General features: G+C 40.8%; 2 protein-coding genes across 2 annotated transcripts in view; one reads left to right on the forward strand and one right to left on the reverse strand.

Annotated features, from left to right (window-relative positions):
• TFB1M (transcription factor B1, mitochondrial) overlaps window positions 1-17,907 on the forward strand; it is a 56,861-nt gene that overhangs the window by 33,065 nt on the left and 5,889 nt on the right. The gene's annotated exons all lie outside the window — the stretch shown is intronic.
• On the reverse strand, window positions 6,611-7,329 carry CLDN20 (claudin 20). Its single transcript, XM_065889184.1, has one exon. It carries the CDS (start codon window positions 7,306-7,308, stop codon window positions 6,658-6,660), a length of 651 nt encoding a protein of 216 aa, XP_065745256.1. The 5' UTR covers window positions 7,309-7,329; the 3' UTR covers window positions 6,611-6,657.

Genomic DNA, 17,907 nt, shown 5'->3' on the forward strand with positions numbered 1-17,907 from the left:
GGGCTTAGTACCTGAGGCTCTGAGTGCTCACAGCCCAGTAGGGATGGTCCTCGAGTGGGGGTCCGCCCAGAGGTCCATGGCAGACCCCTTGCTGAAATCCCAAGGCAGACAGCAGAGAACAGCACCTTCCATGCACTCTGTTATTCCTGTCTGCCTCTTTCCCTTTCCTCTCCCTCGTCCCAGTCATGGAGGTCCCTCCTCAGAAATCCAGATGCTGCTGGAGAGAAGCAGGTCCATCTAGTTGCGATCTGGGCAGCCGGGAGGTCAGTTACTCGCCCCTTTCTCTTTCCACCTCCTCTGTGAAGCGAGGTCACCACTGTCCTGGTGAAAGCCCAGCACGTTGCTGTGTCGCTCTAGGGAAGGAGGGGGGCTCACTCCTGAGTTCCTCCTTCTCAGCTCCACGCTTGTCTTTATCACGCTCTGGTGGCGTGCCTGGTTCTCCCTCTGTTTGTCTGGACCTCTGCAAGTTCTGTCTCCCTGAGCGTCTGCTGCGGTTTTCAGTCGCCAGTCTCACTTCCCCCCCACCCCACCCCCATCAAGGTGCTGGGTGTGGGGCAGACTCACTGCCTTCCTGGGGTCCACAGCCCCATTCCCGGTCCTGTCTGTCTACTTCCTGAAGCACAGGTGGGTGGAAATCTCCTGGTTTGTCCGGTGTAACGTGCAGAGGCACTTTTTTCTGTTCGTTTACGAATGATGAATTGTATATAAAAGGGGAGAGAAAGAGAGACAAGTCGTGCTGCCAGGATGCTGATGTCACTGTAAAGATCCGAACATATTATATTTATCATGATTTTTCCCCCATTTTTTTGAGAGACCTTGTTTTGACAGTATTACTTGTGATCAGTCATCTGTGGAAAACTAGTTGGATATTAAACTAGACTCTGACTATTATATGCTAATCACAGAAGAGTAAGTGCTAATTACAGAAACCAAGGCTTCTCTGACAAAAGTACAAATCAGTAAGCCAGTGTCTAGTTTAGCAAAAGCACTGCTGGATGAGTTACTACAGGACGTGTGCTATAAAAACTTATTTATTTCTTCATTGAAGATATCCTGAGCCCCAGCCGCATGAAAAGCCCTAGCTAGGCAGAGAGGGGGTGGTGACAGGAGCGGTAGCCCAGTCAGACATCTGCCTTCAGGGAGTGCACAGCTAGTGAGGAACAGCTTTCTTCTTGCTGAAACTCTCAAGTCTTGCAAAGTTTCCCTTACGTTATTTGACATTCACTAATATAAGTAGATATCATGAAAAAATCATGTTTTTAGATTTAGGTATAGACGTAAGTTATAGATTTAGAATGGAGCCCCTGACCAATAGCGTTTGACCTGTTTGTACAAATTGAACCGTGATCTGAGGCATCGCCATGGCCTTTGCTGCCACCTTCCACGTCCTCTGCCATGTTGTCGACCACAGTTAGCCACGCTTTCGGGTGACTTTAGGAATTCAGTCCATCTTCCACTTTTATAACAAACTTAATTGTCAGCTTTTTCTAAATCAAGGTCAGTATTACCTCCCTTCAGCATCTCAAGCTTTCAGATATTGTAAATGACTTCTTCCAAAATAATAGATCCTATTAGATCCTAGACAGAACTTAATGATTGGAGATATAGATCATGATCAGATTTAACACAGTGGTGCTCTCAGGGATTTTTTTATCCTAGAATAGGTGGCCATTGTAATGAAGAAAACCAAGTCACCATATAGCCTTCTCTCTTCTCGCAGTGCATATATATGTGTATATAACTTTTTCAGCAGTATAAGAGCCAGTTATATCAGAAACCACTATCTTCACTTTTAGGCTTTTAAAGTTATGGTGATTGCTGTAATACAGAATCTTTAGACATCTAAATTGTACCAAGGGTTTCTCAGGGTAGATATTAGAATATTTTTAGTGGAAAGTTTCTAACTCTTTGTTTTAGTTACCTAGTTGAGAGTAATTGATGGTGTTTAGAAGTTATTGTCAACTTTATCTTTGATTTAGGGATAAGATCCACATATAGTTAAAGTACTCTTCCTCCAGGATTAAGGTCTTATGAAACTATTATTCGTTAAAAAGCCAGCTATGTCTTTGATTCTCTTTTTATTGAGGATGTTTGCTTTTTGGCAAATTAAACATACTCATAGCAGTTTTCTGTATGTGCTTTTCATCATGTTGTAAATACTACATGCGGAGGATTTATTTTTAATCCAGGAAAGCAAAGAGGAGAGAGAATGTATTATGATAAAGGAAAACAATCAATCAAATGATTAAATTTTAGTTGTAAAAAAATATGCTGCTGCTCTGAAGTAGTTTTACCATATTAGGGCAAATCGGGAATGCTCTGAGGAAAGCCAGAAAATATTTGACTGATAGTTACATGGAGCAAATCTTTAAAAATTCATTTTCTTAAGTAAGAATGGGGAAGAGTTCGTACAGAGATGATAAAAATAACAGTACAAGGGTGTCCCTCTGGCTAAACCCTTTTAAACGCAAGAAGAGAAAGTCATAAGCATAACACAGGTAAAATATGCTCAGAAAAAATTTACTAAACTTCAGTGCTTGTTCTCAACCCAAACTCTAAGAATAGATATGGAGAACTTCCTGTGTGATATAACAAGAAGGGCTTATTTATAACCATCTTAGGATTTTTCCTGTGAGAATCGGTTAACCCTTCTAATTATCGGTCTTTAAATTAACTAACTTAATCAAGCTTTAATGGCAGAACTCTCACAGCTGTGGAGCTATTACAACTACATGCTGCTCCTAAGTAGTTGGGCTCAATTCTTGGCAGATTCTTCCCTCTCATTAACTTACCTAGCCCAGTCCCCAAAGTTTGAACCCCAATTTCTTTACAGAAAACACAGCCTCTTAGGTTCTTAAAATTAGACTAACTGGTCTACTCTGATGTTTCGTAAACTACTAGAGTTTGTAGTATATGGATTTTTAAGTTAGAATTCTTTAAATTTTGTATTTTAATTTCACTGTTGAGTTCATAAAATTATTTTACCAATTAGAAAACAAAATGTCTCTTTTGCAGTGCAAATTCACAGTTGAAAAATGCTTCCATGAGAACGTAAGACTTGTTTCTGAAGTTTCTCAAGCTGGCATCTGAAGACCCCTGAGAATTTATATATTTCTGGGGTTCCACAGTAATTTTTATTTCAACTAGCCTGCACATTACAGTCGGCCCTCCGTATCCACGGGTTCCACATTGGTGGATTCAGCCAACACCCAGATTAAAAATAGTCAAGAAAAACAAATTCCAGGACGTTCCAAAAAGCGATTGTTGGTGAGGAATAGAAATAATCAATATACAGTGCCTAACAGGAGTATCTCACACAGGGAGGCAGTCAGTGAAAGGTAGATCTTACTGTTATGATTATAAACAAATATTTATGGACTAAGTTGTTATATCCTGATATAATAATGTGGATTATAACTTTTAAGACATACATATAATTTATATATAGTTTTGCCTATTTAGAAGTATGGCACATGGAGCGAGTAACTCCCAAACATGGTACAGATTTAAAGCGTAAGTTGTGTCAATACAATCTTAGATGAATTAATGATGCTACACCTGTGACGTAAAGAAAAGGTCAGCACTTTGGGGCATCCACGCATGACCTTTGAGAACAGCATTTTAGAAGCTTTCAGCTACGAGCCCCCAGCTATTGAGGCCTCGACCTCTGGTCAAATAAGCTTAGTAAATGGATGGGTCCACATGAGAAAGAGCCATTTTTCATGCTTTTGTGTTTTTTGAATCTGATACTGAGGCTGTTACTTCTGTCTGTTACCCTGTATTTGAAAATCCTTTGGACATAAGGTCAGAAGACTAATATTTTTCTGCTTAACTAATACTCTTTTGTATTTGGTCTGGCTTCCTAGAAGCAGAGATTGGGGTAAGGATTTTTGGGAAAGTGATGTACTGAGGAGACTCTGAAGAGGAGGAGTGAGGGAAGCAGGCCAAGGCAGGGCAAAAGCTAAGCAAGGGTGTTGTTGCGCTTGGAGACGCAGCTTCAGCCTGGTCCCACGGGGGTCCCAGGGTAAGGTCTGAAGGGGAGCGCTGGGGCACAAACGGCCCCACAGGGTTTGTCCTCCCTTGAGGCAAGGGGCGGCTGTTGTACCATTGTCAGTCGGTCTGGCTCCTGGCCACCTCCTAGGAACAGTTGGTGCCCTCACCTTGTAGTAGAGGCGGCTCCACATCTATGAGCCATTAGCACCCAGCGCTCAGAACAGCTGGGGAATGGGGGGGCAGGGCAGTGTGGCAGCAGCAACGGCCTCTGTTGGTTTCCTCCAGGAGACAAAACTATCAGATTCCTTATGTGGCCTTCTCCGACTTGGTGTGTGGGAAGTTTTAAACTACATTTCATATGTAATTGCTTCAGCAACCTTCAACCAGGATTATTTAATAGCATTCTTTCTCTCTTCCTTTTCTTTGTCATTTTAACCTTTCTTCTTTATCTTTTGGTTTTTCTGTTTATTGGACCAGCAGCTTTATTGTAAGTTGACTCAAATGCTTTTTGAAAGTAGATGAGTGTAAAAGAAATAAATATGTAAACTAAAAACCAGTTTTATAATTAGAAAAAAATACCTGAGTTGTCCTCCTTAAAAATCAGATAAAATAAGTGTTGAATAGAAATAAGAGTATTTACTGTTATAATCTAATTTAACATTAGTTATGCTTTCATATGTACTCAAGAATAAAATAAGCAATAAGTATTATAAATCCAAGGAAGGAAGAAACAAAATTGCATTTTTGCAGATGACACGTTTTTTATATGTATGAAGCACAATGAAATGAACAAAATTATTGGAGGTAAGAGATATGCAACAGGGTTCTGCAAAATTATAGGCTATGATGGAAATCCTCAGACGTCAGTGAAGTCAGTATATTCTCAAGTCATATAGCTAAAAATATAGATGGCATTTGTTTAGAAAGTATTTTGACCGCTCAAAAGGAATATATGTACTTTTTTTTTTTTTTAATCTTTGGCTGCGTTGGGTCTTCGTTGCTGCGCGCGGGCTTTCTCTAGTTGAGGCAAGCAGGGTCTGCTCTTCATCGCGGTGCGCGGGCTTCTCATTGCTGTGTCTTCTCGTTGCAGAGCACGGGCTCTAGGGCTTCAGTAGTTGTGGTGCATGGGCTCAGTAGTTGTGGCTTGCAGGCTCTAGAGCGCAGGCTCAGTAGTTGTGGCACACAGGTTTAGTTGCTCCACGGCATGTGGGATCTTCCCGGACCAGAGCTCAAGCCCGTGTCCCCTGCATTGGCAGGCGGATTCTTAACCACTGCGCCGCCAGGGAAGTCCAGGAGTATATACTTTCAATGCCTTCCTAATTCCCATGTGAAATCGTACCTTTATTTTAGCCATTCTGTTAATATGTAATGATGATACAGAAGAGGATGATCTACCAAATAAAATAGGTATAAAACATTTTAGTCTGTAGGTCTGTATGCACAATCCAAAATTATTTACTCACATAAAAGATAACTTCCCACTTCATGAGTTATTAATGTACAATGAAGTAGCCTTTTTCCCCTTTACCACTGTATTATGAACAATACCTAAGCGTAAATGAATAAATTGTTAGAAACAACAGTGTACAATGTTACCTTTGCACATTAGAAAATTCAATTTTTATTTTCTTATAAAGTGTTTGAATTACATATCATAATTTAACATCTTTTAAAGCGTCTTTTATTCTTTAAGAATTCTTTTCACATCCATTAACCAATTGAAGCAGCTCATTTATAAAAACATTTTTGTTAACATGAGTCAAACCTAAAAGAAAAAAAAATGACAACTTGAAAGTAACCTTTATCATCCAGATACTAATCAGTGCGATATTAAATGATAGGGGTAAATCAAGAACGATAGAGGAAAGTGAACTTAATCTGGAGAATCCTCTTATTAGCAGCCAGAACAGGGCAGTTCTTAAGCCATTTTAAAACAAACTCTTCATGTTCTCACTTAGCTTGTACTTGATGCTTTACAAGTCCTAGAGATTTCAGTTTGGGTTTGGTTTGGTTTTGCTTTGCTGTGGTAGCATTTACCAATTTCTTTTCTTTATTTCTGCCTAATCTTTGAATGCCATATTATATGGAGATATTTTTCCTAAAATGTCAACAGAGCCGGGGAGATGACAGTAGGTGGGGACTTGGGGTGGCCTGTTTGGGCATCCTGTGAAGGGAGCGGGCAGCTCCTCCCTGCGTCGTAAGGCGCAGGCCTATAGAGGGGCTTGAAAACAGAAGCAGGTGACTGTGGGGTTGCCAAGGAAAGGGAGCAAAAGCAGAGGGTATCCTGGGTTAACGCCAGGACAAGGTGCTTTTTATACTTGGCAGTGGAGCTCTTTTATAAAATCCAGTGAAGTACCAGTTAGGAAGATGTATCAACAATTTATCTTAAAAAGGAAAAAAAAAAAAGCCCTCAATTCCATTGCCTTATTAATAGAATCAGAACCTCTTTCCATTATAAACCTTTAGATAAAACATGACAACAATAATGGAAAAATCATCTAAAACAGATAAATTGTACACGAAGTTTGTTGGCATTTTGAACAACTTCATTTTTTAAGTATTTTACATTCTTTGTAGAGAAAGGTAAGCACAATTCTTGTATTTAATCTAAAATAAAGACAGAAATCACAGCAGGCACTTAAGTCATGTGCATCACACAGTTATTCACACATAATCCTTCAGGCTGTATGCTGAACGGTCCTCTGGCTGTGTGGTGGGGACGTGCTGCTGCTTGGATGGGTGGAGCCAAACCTCCGAATCCTTTTTTATACAGAAAATCATGCCAGAGATAAACAGCAGCATGGCCGAAATGAATCCAATGTAGACAGCTCCTCCGGGTTCATGTTTGTTGCTTTCTGGAACTGTCACATCCACAAAGTTGGCTATGATCTCCTTCGTGTACCACACCGTCGGTATTAAACCAGAGATCCCCGCAGACATGAGGCAGACTCCCCCAGCAAAACAAGCGTAACTCTTGGTTTCCCTGTCCCCTCCTAAGCGAGTGCATTTCATCCCGATTGTGGCGGTGCACATCCCCACAGCAGACAGGACACAGGCCAGGACCATGGCGGCCCGAGCGGCCTGCACGTGGGTGGGGAGGGCCAGGACGGAGTACTTCAGGGTACAGCTGAACATCCCGGTGCTATGCCACGTGCAGTCCATCCACAGCCCTTGCAGCTGCACGATGGCTGTGATGATGTTGGCGCCCGGGTCCACATTCACCTTCCAGTTGGGCAGCAGGGTGGCCATGAGCACTCCAGAGACCCCAGATAAGGCCAGGGCAAAAGCAAGGAGCTGGAGACCCGCCGAGATCATAACGTCACCGTTACCTTTGTCCTCCTAGAAAATCCTGATGGCTCTCGCTCAGAATTGTAGCTATTTCTGTACAGTAGAGAACCAGGTAACAAAAGGCTGGGGAAAGAAGACAAAATCAGGGTTGAAAGAAAGAAAAAACAAAAAGACTTCTGTGCACAGTGGGAGCTGAGAACCCATCTGAATAGGTCCCAGCAGTGGATGAGGACACTGCTTCCCAGGAGAAAAGCTCACACCAGGCCCACAGAGGCTGCCATTGTCCTGAGTGATTTTGGTTGGGTGGTGCTTGATACATGGCATAAAGGAGAGGGCTGTCCACTTCGTTCTTTTATTTAAAATTTAAGCTCTGCTGAAGTTGTCTGTGTGCCTTGTTAGGAGATTTAGACATGGAACGCCAGCTGTACGATATCTGATATAGAATTTTAATAGTATTACAGGTTTTAAAAACTTATTTCTAGTTAAAATACTCTATAGGTAATAAGGAAGAATAGTTTAAACCCACCTGTTAAAAAGGATTTATAAATATATATTAGAAAAGTTTGAAGCATTCAAAAAATGATTTTATTTTTAAAAATGTATCAAACACTCCCCATGTGTCATTCACATGGCCCAGGTGAATTGTTTAAGAAGGAGAAGAAAGTAGTAAAAGAAATCAAAGGCACTGGCATGATTATCTCTAATTTCCAGCTTGCAAAATCCTTACCTAAGTGAGCAGTTGTTTCCCTTCAGGTACAGCTTACTCAAAACTGAAACAATTAAGCCACTGTCTTTTGCTTAGGAGAATGTGAGATCCTTTCTAGTTGGGAATAGAATCGTTCCCTGACCCAAATGAAGTAGTCTGCTGCAAAACCGGTTATTCAAAACGATTCAGAAGTAGTGACATTGAATCTTGCAAATACATACCAGAAGTAACCACATCATTATTTGTATGAGAGAGATTCAAAAATAATTTACACTTTTTTCCTCCCTCCCTTCCTTCCTTCCGTTTAGTAAGAGGGAATAGATAGTACCTCCTTTGTGACGTGCTGTGTTTTAATCAGGCAGTACTTACTGCCTTCTTTGAGGAAAATACAATGGTTTCTGAAATACAGCAATATTGACCTTTTTGTGTTTCTGAATTTTTGAGTGATGTATTAGAATGGCTCTATCATGATTCATATATTTGTCACAAAAGGCAGTATGAGCTCTGAATCTAAAGCACTTGGGTCAAATCTTGGCTTTCCAGAACCTCTCTGTGCCTCGGTACTCTCTTCTGGACAGCAGGGAGGATTATAGTGTCTATATCATGGAGTTTCATATACATGACAGAATTTTAAGGGGTGTAGAACAATATCTAACCCATAGAAAGTACTCAGTAAATTACAATGACATTGTTATTAGTATTTCTAAAATTTATATTATGTCACGTGACACTTGATATTTAATGACATCTGGATTTTTTTTTTTTTCTCTCTTCCTTCCTTAGGCCGATTTCATTTGTTTTCATAGGAACTTAGAGATGAAGGAAACCATAGATGTAATCTTGGCCATCAGTGTTGTTTCAGATTAGGACACTTAGGTAGTAGATCGCCCCACGCCACACAGACCTCAGCGGCAAGATCGGCAGTGCCCACTTCCCCACCTCTTCCCACCTCACTGCACCTTGCACCCTTGTCCCCCTTTACCACAGCAATTCCGGGTGAAATCCTCCTGTGTACTTCCTGTTGGAAGCAGGGAGAATGCTACATCTAGAGACAAAGCACCATTAATCATCCCCTCACTCACTCCCTTTCTCACACAGAAAAAAAGACTCCAGAGGGAATTGATAGAGCAAATGAGCAAGTGGCGTAGCTTCAGAGACTCGCCAGGGAGGTTGATGCCTGGCTTTCGTGACGTATCTGCAGTGATGTGAATCCACGCCGGTGGTACTTTTAATACAGTTGTATAGTTAATACAGGCATAACATTGATTCCCTAAGAGCTTAAATCCTGGGCTGTCTGAATTCCATTGTTCTATTTTTGTTCATAATCTTAAAATGTAAATTCTCTAGTTTCAGGAGATTTCCCTGAGATTTTGAATTCTTAGAGTCAGTTTCACTCTGAGCATCAAAGTGCCTTGGCTTTGCCTGTCATCCTACAGTTCCTTCTTTTTCTGTTTTCCAAATTTCTTTTCATATCTGAGACCAAAATAGAACGAAAGTTAAAGTTTCTAGAAAAAAAAAAATGAAGCACATGTTTATAGTTTCATAATAGCTGTTTTCAGGTTTGGGTTTTAACATTTCAGACTCCAGCCAGCTCACTCAATTACTGCCTTCCCGGACCATTTTCGGCTTAAGGGCTTCTTCAAGAGCGAGACTGCTGTTAGCATTCCCTGCGAGCATCTCCTTTCTTTCTTTTTCCTTTGGTTGAGTAACCTTTATGTGTTGATCAGTCTCTGCTCAGCTTCCCAATTATAACTCTTTTCTTCCCATTAACCAATACATTTTATAAATTCCAGTGTAATTCAGACTTGGAGACAGCTTGTTCATCTTAATTAACAAGTGCTGGCAGTGATAAATTACAGATGGCCAAACTCGGTGTAAACAATAAGACATTGCATTCAGTTAGCATGGGGCCCACTTACTATTGAATAGTGGACTTTAAGTGCTTTCTTCTGCATGGAGAACTTATGCAGAAAGAATTTGTTCTCCAAAATGAAGGTCACTCTTTTCCCTTTATAAAAATATACTGGCATCTTAGCTATATTGCTGTGAAATCTTTTTTTTTTTCCCCCTCCAGCCACAAGCATGGTACAGTTTGTGGCCTATTCTCTCAGATTTCTGTCTCGTAGGGAATAAAGACATACTTTGTTTCAGCGGTGGTGGTGATGGTGGTGAAATGCTGTGAAAGTAAGCATGGAAAACAGTTCTAAATGAGAACTCTCTCGTGGTTCTAAAATCTGTTGCATATAGAACAGAACCTATAATGTTAAATTTATGAGCTATTTCCCAAAGAAATTCTGAACTGGATTTCGTTAAAATGTAAAGTCAGTTTTCCAGACAAGATTTATTTATATCAAATCTAGTATTTAAAAACAGATTTACAATGTACAGTTCAAACCGAGTTATACTTGAAGATCTATATTTAGGTCCCGAAGCATTGTGGAAGCTTCTCGTTTTCCATACCTTTTGTCAGTAGCCTTCAGTGACTTAACTCTCTTCTGTCAGTTGTCTTCAGTTGAACCCCAGAGGAGCCACATACCTGAGGCTCAGTTCACAGCTTCTGAATATTAGTGATGAAGCTCCAATAGGTTAACTTGCAAGTAGCAAATGAAGAGCAATGTAGAAATCCGAGCAGGGAAAACTGCTGGTGGTGCCAGGAGATAAATACCGGGTTCCCCATCTCATTTTTTGAGCTGGGGGAAAATTCAGAAAAGAGAGGCAGGGGTGGGAGGGAGCTGTTGTTACAACAGGATTTGTCGAAACCTGAAAGCTGAAAATGCTTCTGTGTCACATATACAGAGGAGGAATTATCTGGGTGCTCACAAAAAGACTTTCTTTTAATATTATGTTGTAGTCCATAGTTATAATTTATTTCTGAATTTTTATCTATGTTGGAGGATACCATTTATTATTTTATGTCCCCGATTAAAGAATATGGTCTGAAATATTTTTCACTAGACTGTGCTTTGTAAGTGATAGTTAATTGAGACTATCTGTTTATTCTGGTGCTTCTGACTTGTCTGAAATCAAGATTCACAAAATTGGTAACTTTCAAACTAAACATTCAAAAGACAGTTTTATATATATCTTGATAAAAGTAAAAAGAAAACCCAGCAACAGCTGTTGACTAGAATCTGAGCAGTAAACCTACAAGTATTTTTTTTTTTTGGGCGGGGGCAGGGGGACGGTATCCTGAATTTTCTTCTATTAATCTTTCCACTGAGAAAGATTTCTAAAGTATAATAGATAGCTAGTGGGAAGCAGCTACATAGCACAGGGAGATCAGCTCGGTGCTTTGTGACCACCTAGAGGGGTGGGATAGGGAGGCTGGGAGGGAGACGCAAGAGGGAGGAGATACGGGGATATACGTAAGCATATAGCTGATTCACTTTGTTATACAGCAGCAACTAACACACCATTGTAAAGCAATTATACTCCAATAAAGATGTTAAAAACAATTATAACTTAGTAAATTAGAGATTTTAGAAAGCATTGTAAAGAAATTACACCAAAATAATGTGATGAAAAATATTAGATGAACCAAAATCAAACACTGAGGTTCTAGACCATGAATAATGGTACAGACATATTCCATCTTCATCTGCTTTGGGTTCTCATTTTTTTTCTACCTCAGTAATGTTAATTCTACAAGCTGTACATTCATAGCCACTGTAGAGAGAAAAAGATAATTTTATGATGGGATGTTTAAAATTTTACAACTGCTAATAGCCATGTTAGATGTTAGCCATTTCTTTAAAAGCAGTGAATAATAAAAATGCATGTTTCATATATATGGAATCTAAAAAAAAAAATGGTTCTGATGAACCTAGGGGCAAGACAGGAATAAAGACACAGACGTAGAGAATGGACTTAAGGACAAGGGGGGGGGAAGGGTAAGCTGGGATGAAGGGAGAGAGTAGCATTGACATATATACACTACCAAATGTGAAATAGCTAGTGGGAAGCAGCCGCATAGCACAGGGAGATCCGCGTGGTGCTTTGCGACCACCTGGAGGGAGGGGATATGGGGATATACGTATACATATAGCTGATTCACTTTGTTATACACCAGAAACAAACACAACACTGTAAAGCAATTATACTCCGATAAAGATGTTAAAAAATATGCTTGTTTCAGTTATCTGGATTTTTCTGGATTTTTTGTTGTTTTTAGTTGGTTTTCATCTTTTCTAAGTCTGGCATTTAGCAAGATACATATTGTTTTCTCCTCTTAGAAATCTAATGCCTGTGGATTTGTGTTTTTAGCCATAGTGTTGTAATTTTGCTTTATAAACTTACTTATTTAAGTTCATCGAGATATATAAACAGTTCTTTGTCTAAGTACTGAGTGAAGTAGAGTTGAATTTCAGGCACTAACAGCACTGTTACTACTGCTGTAGCAAGAAATCCACCAGGTCCCTTCAGTGCCTTGTTTTGCTCCTTGCCGTGGTTGTCGTGCAGACTCACCTGTGCTGAGGCTGACTGGTGGCCGGTGGGGGGACCAGTCTGCTCCCAGCTCTGACCTCCAGCGTAATGTAGCTTGCCGAGGGTAAATGGGTTAAGCATGCTTTAATGTGCATTGCTATTTTCGAAACCTTTTTGATTATTTTTCTGCCTTGATGAGAACACTTATCTTCTAATACATTAGCTGCCTGTTTTAAAAAGGCAAACTTCTGAAATGCAGAGAACTTTCATTAACTACAGGCCTTTAACCGAAGGCAGAATTTCTTGTATAAGAAAGGAGCTAGAAAGTAGAGGTGTGTAGAGAAATATAATTCATTGACATTATTATCTACTTCCAATGTGGATATTAAAGAGAATTAAATCTTTTAAGTTCAGAGGCTTCCCTAGATAACTCTTTGTTTATCTTTACCTTAGTTTGTGTCTCTTCTCTAGCCCTCCCCCCTAAACACCGAAGGTTTGTATTGGGTTGGCCAAAAAGTTTGTTCGGGCTTTTCTGTAGCATCTTACAGTTGTAAAATTTTAAACATCCAACCGAATATGTCCAAGCTGCCAGTGTGATGTCACTGATAGACATCTCAGACCTATCAGGGACAGAACTGAGCTCTTGACTCGCCCCACACCAGTTCTCCCCAGTTTCCCAGTGTCCATTAACGGCAGACTCATCCTGCCATTTGGTAGACCCTGGATCTTAAAAACATCCTTGATTCCATACCCAAGAGCCATTCAATCAACAAATCCTTTTGTTTCTAAACTTCAGAATAAGTCAAGTATCCTACCGTCTGAGCCCCTCTACTGCTTGCTCTGGGTGAAGACCTCTAGAATGTGAACGCACAAGGGCAGGGATTTCTGTCTTGCTAATCGCCAGGTTCTCCTGGGCCAGGAGTGGTGCCTGCCTTATTGTCGAGTATGATAAATATTTGTTGAATGAATTCAGAAGCTGATTTTGAGTATATAAAATAACAATAATACATTACCTTTACATGATTAAAAGTATAATTTTGTCCTTTTTTAAGAGACTGTCATTTTAAGTAATTTTGTAACTCTTTAGTTTTATAATCTTGATGTAATAATAATATCTACCATTTATAAACTGCTTCCTATATGCTAAGTACTGTTGAGGTATTTAATTCTTAAAACAAGCCTATGAGATAACAGAAATCCTAATTTTACAAGTGAGAAAACTAAGCTCCAGAGAAGTTAAATAACTTGACTAAGGTCCATAATATACGTAGCAGGAATGTGGGATTCAGGCCCAGAAGACTGTGATTTTTGGAACCCTCATACACTCATAGCCCTGCCCTGCCCCCATTTAGAACAGAATGTGTTTTTAAGTCTCATTATAATGAGTCGTTCCTTTCAGTGGTAGTCTGGATTAAGCTGTGGAAACAAATGAACTCTGACATCTCTGTAACTTTACATATAAACATTTGCTTCTCACTCATGCCAAGTCCATGAGTGATTGCAGAGTAGCTGGCCGATGACTCAGCAGTCCCATCTGTTTTCTTTAAAATGTTTTTATTTATCTGTTTTTAAGACAAAATTACATGTGGTTCCCTTAGTGTGTTTTTCTTAGTGATGATACTCAGGATAGTCAAGACAAGCTTTTCTTTTTCTTCTCAAAGAATCGGTAGTTTGACTGAATATTTGAGAAGTAATAACAATACCAAACCTTTGTGGGAAGTGGTTCTCCAGACCTGTGTCTCTCACCCCTGCCCGCACGTGAGCATCATCTAGCTTTAGAAAAGCCTTGAGGCCCAGGCCCCTCCCAGTGGCTCTTAATTCCGTTGTCAGGGATGATGCCCAGTCATTGTGTATTTAAAATGCCGCCCACGTAATTCCAATGAAAAGTTAAGGTTCTGATTTTAAAAAAACAGTGTCTTTTCTCATTTGCTTTCTCTTCAACCTTGAAAATAATTAAAGTTCAGAGTAAGATTAAGATAGTTACCTGTTCCAGTCCCACAAATTTAAAGTGATTGACTTAATCTTAAAATAATGTTTTTCTTCCTACTCAATCGTGGGAAATTAACAGTATCGGCTATGAGCACAATCAGTGCGTTACTTCCTCCATCTTTATGGTTACTTTAGTTTTAAAATAATGCTTTAGGCTGCCCGAAGGCTTTATCTTTTAGAATTGGTAGTTTGTAGACTAGTTGATTATAGTGAGGACCGTGTTAAAAATGATGGCTATTCTCTGGTTGCTGTGTGTCCCCAAATGTCTAAAGAGGCCATCCTGGCTCCGATGGCTCTGTGCAAGTCATGTATGTTTCTGCTTGTAGGTTGCACTGCCATTTGCTCTGTCGTTTGTTTTGACAACATTTTGTTGCTCCTTTTTATGTCTTCATGTGAAAGGATCTTGAGGATTTGTTTTCTATGTCTTTATCACATTATTTTAGAATATTAAGACTGTCTTGGAGTTTGTGGTGACACTTGGCAGATCAGCCTAGTTTTTTCAACCTCGTAAATAATGTAAGTATGTATCTGCTGTGGCCTCACCACTGCATTCTCTTTGCACATTATTTTGAAGAGCAGGACATCTTTTTAAAAACGTCCTCACTTATTGGTAGTATCTCAGATAGTGGGCTGAACACCCCTCGTCTGGGCCTGGCTCTCAGCTCACCCCTCTCTCCTCCTCTTCCCGTCTTCCTCTTTGTCTTCCTTCCCTGTGACTCTCTCTCTCTGCCCACTGGGTCTCCTACATTTCAGTCCCTGCCCACACTCTAGGGTCCTGGGTGGGTTCATGTGGACTTTGTGATGTTGCCAAATTAGAGAGCTTGCATCAGTTTTAATCATTTCTCTTATTTATTTTTATACCTCCAGTTACATACATAGGAGGTCCCCCAAACCTCCATGAGTTAAACTAGTAAAATCAGCATGTAAAGGAGGAGATCCAGTAGCTATGGCATTCATCTTTAAAAAGACACAATGTCTTTCAAGTCAGAAACAGGAAGAGCTGGACAACATGAACACATTTAAAGAATAGCTCTGCAAATGGAGAGCTGGCCTGGGTACTGAGAGCACACGGCCTAGGAGCATCTGGTACCCTGTACCTTGTGCCAGTGAGTGGCCAGTGACGATTGCAGCATCGTCTGTATGAGTTTGTTCCCATTCCGTGTCTCTGCACAACGCTCTCAGCATAACAGAGCTTGTTAAGTGGTTTTTATAGGAAGGGGAGGTACTGACTGGTCCACTTGAGTGTCTCTTTGGGAGTTATGACTCATTATGAATGAATGTATTTGCACCCATATTTGTTTATCACTCTTTTCCTAATAGTAATGTTTATAGCGGCAGCAGTTGAGTACCTCGTGAGTTTGCTTAGATTGAAACCGTCCCCGAGGAGTTTCCCTGTACTGTGGATGAGAAACCGGAGGTCGGGCCCTCGCTCTCGCCCCCTGGGCTGCTACAGCGCGGCTCCTCCCCTGGCAGGGACCTCCCCCACCCGCACAGAGGGGGGCACAGTCCTGGCACAGTTAACACAGGCGCCTCCAGGTGCCGCCCTTTCACAGACGCCGAAGTCATGGTTTGTGGGAAAGGTCCTGGTTTCAGAAAGGTGTTTTCCCTGTGCTCATTGGGGAACTGCAGGCTAAGATAACAGAAAATCCTAATCCAGCGTTTGTGAGTTCTCGTCCCTCTTGTACTTTGTTTAGAATTAAGTGTTCACATCCCTGAAATTGTTTCCTTTCTTGGGACCAAGAGACGCTCATTCATCATGTTGTTGTTGCTAGTAGGCATAATTTACATACATACCTATATTTACATATACAATATACACAGTAAAAAGCTTTCTCCACCCCCTCCCCTCACCCTGGGCACCTCTTAGGCTTGTTTCTCATCGTGCCGTTAGCTCGCCCTGTCATTCTCTTACATGCTCGTGCTCTGAGAGGAACACTGACAGTTTAAGATCGGTTCTTTCTGTATGATTCCAAGGAGGAAAAGAGAAAAAAACCATTCAGACATCTGTGGGAGACAAAAGGTGTGGTGGAACATCTGCAGAAATTAATATTGTTTCAATAACAAACACAAATTGTAAACTTTAAAGAAAGAACTATAGGTCCTAACAGTCAGTCTTCATGGAATACCTTGGTTTGGAATACATGGAATGTTGTTGGAGTGTTTGAGTTGTAAGGTTTTACAGCGGAAATTCTGTCCTTAAATTGGGCTTGGGACGAGAATTATGGGCAGAATAAAACAGTTCTAGGAAATGTGATCTGCATGTTTGTAAAGACTTTGTTTTTCTACAAGATGCATACTTATAATTAGCATAGGCAGCAGTGACTTGCGACTGCTCCCCTTGTTGGCGGGAAGTTGTAACTGCAGGGCCCATGACATTCTAATGGAGACTGTCCTTAGCTCGGCGTAGGACCCTGAGGAGTAACCTAGACACTGGTGGGTGGAGGAACCAAGCATCCCCCAGCGTGCTCACCTTACTCTCATCTCACCTGACACTGAATGTGACTCTCCCGAACTCCTGACCCCGTGTTCCATCAGGTGGTGCTGGACCCTTCCCACTCCCGTCTGCACAAGTCTGTCTGAGACAGTACCACCTTGAACTGTGAATCCTTCTTGTGTTGTTCTGGGAGTCTTTCTGATTATTCCCTGTAGTCATTCTTTGTTCTCATCATTCCTTCTACGGTCTCCCAGTTATGGTTATATCTTGGCTAAGTAAACTGTAACTTCCTAATCGTTTTTCCTCCCCACTGGCTTATCCTTTAATGGTCTCGAACACCATGGGAGCTGTTGAAGACCCTTTCTTCGACAATGGCCAGTATTGTTTCTGTACCTTTTCATACGGTAGTTACTGAGCTCTTTGGCATATTATGATCATCTCAAAGTCAGAAACTGGGCTGTGCCGTCTTTGGTGTTCCCTGTACCATGTTGATTCAAGGTCTGAGTTAGCAGGATCTAATATTTAAGATTGAATAGCTTCTTACCCCAGTTCTTGTGAGCCCACAGTGCTGCTCTGAGCTCATAACCAGTCATGTCCTAGACATCCTGGCCTGGGACATGGGACACCTGCCCGCAGCCTGCCCGCAGCCAGGGCTGCCCATGCGGAGAAGCATAACCGTAGCTTTGCACAGCACTGACTTCATAGTGGATTGGAGAGGCAAATACTTACAGTCGCTATAAACCCTCTAATTTGCCATCATAGTAGGTCATTTTGGTATACTGATAGGCTGAGTTTGGAGAGGGGCTGGCAACATTTAAACTAGAATTTTTAAGTGCATCTAGTGCCTATGTACTGATCTCTTTTTTGTAATCAAACCGTTTAATGGACTTAAAACTCAAGGAAAAATAATGGTTGTAATTTCAAATAAGCATTCATTTATGAGTAAAAAGCATTTTTGTATGTTACCATAGTTACCGAGCAGCTTTCCTGTGGTTCTAGAGAAAATGGGCTCTGTCATACAGAGTAACTCTGAGAAGTGCGTTTGGAGGCAGGAGTAGAAGACAGGGTGGTACAG

This window comes from Phocoena phocoena, chromosome 12 (genome assembly GCF_963924675.1).
Source record: "Phocoena phocoena chromosome 12, mPhoPho1.1, whole genome shotgun sequence".
Classification (NCBI taxonomy): Eukaryota; Metazoa; Chordata; class Mammalia; order Artiodactyla; family Phocoenidae; genus Phocoena; species Phocoena phocoena.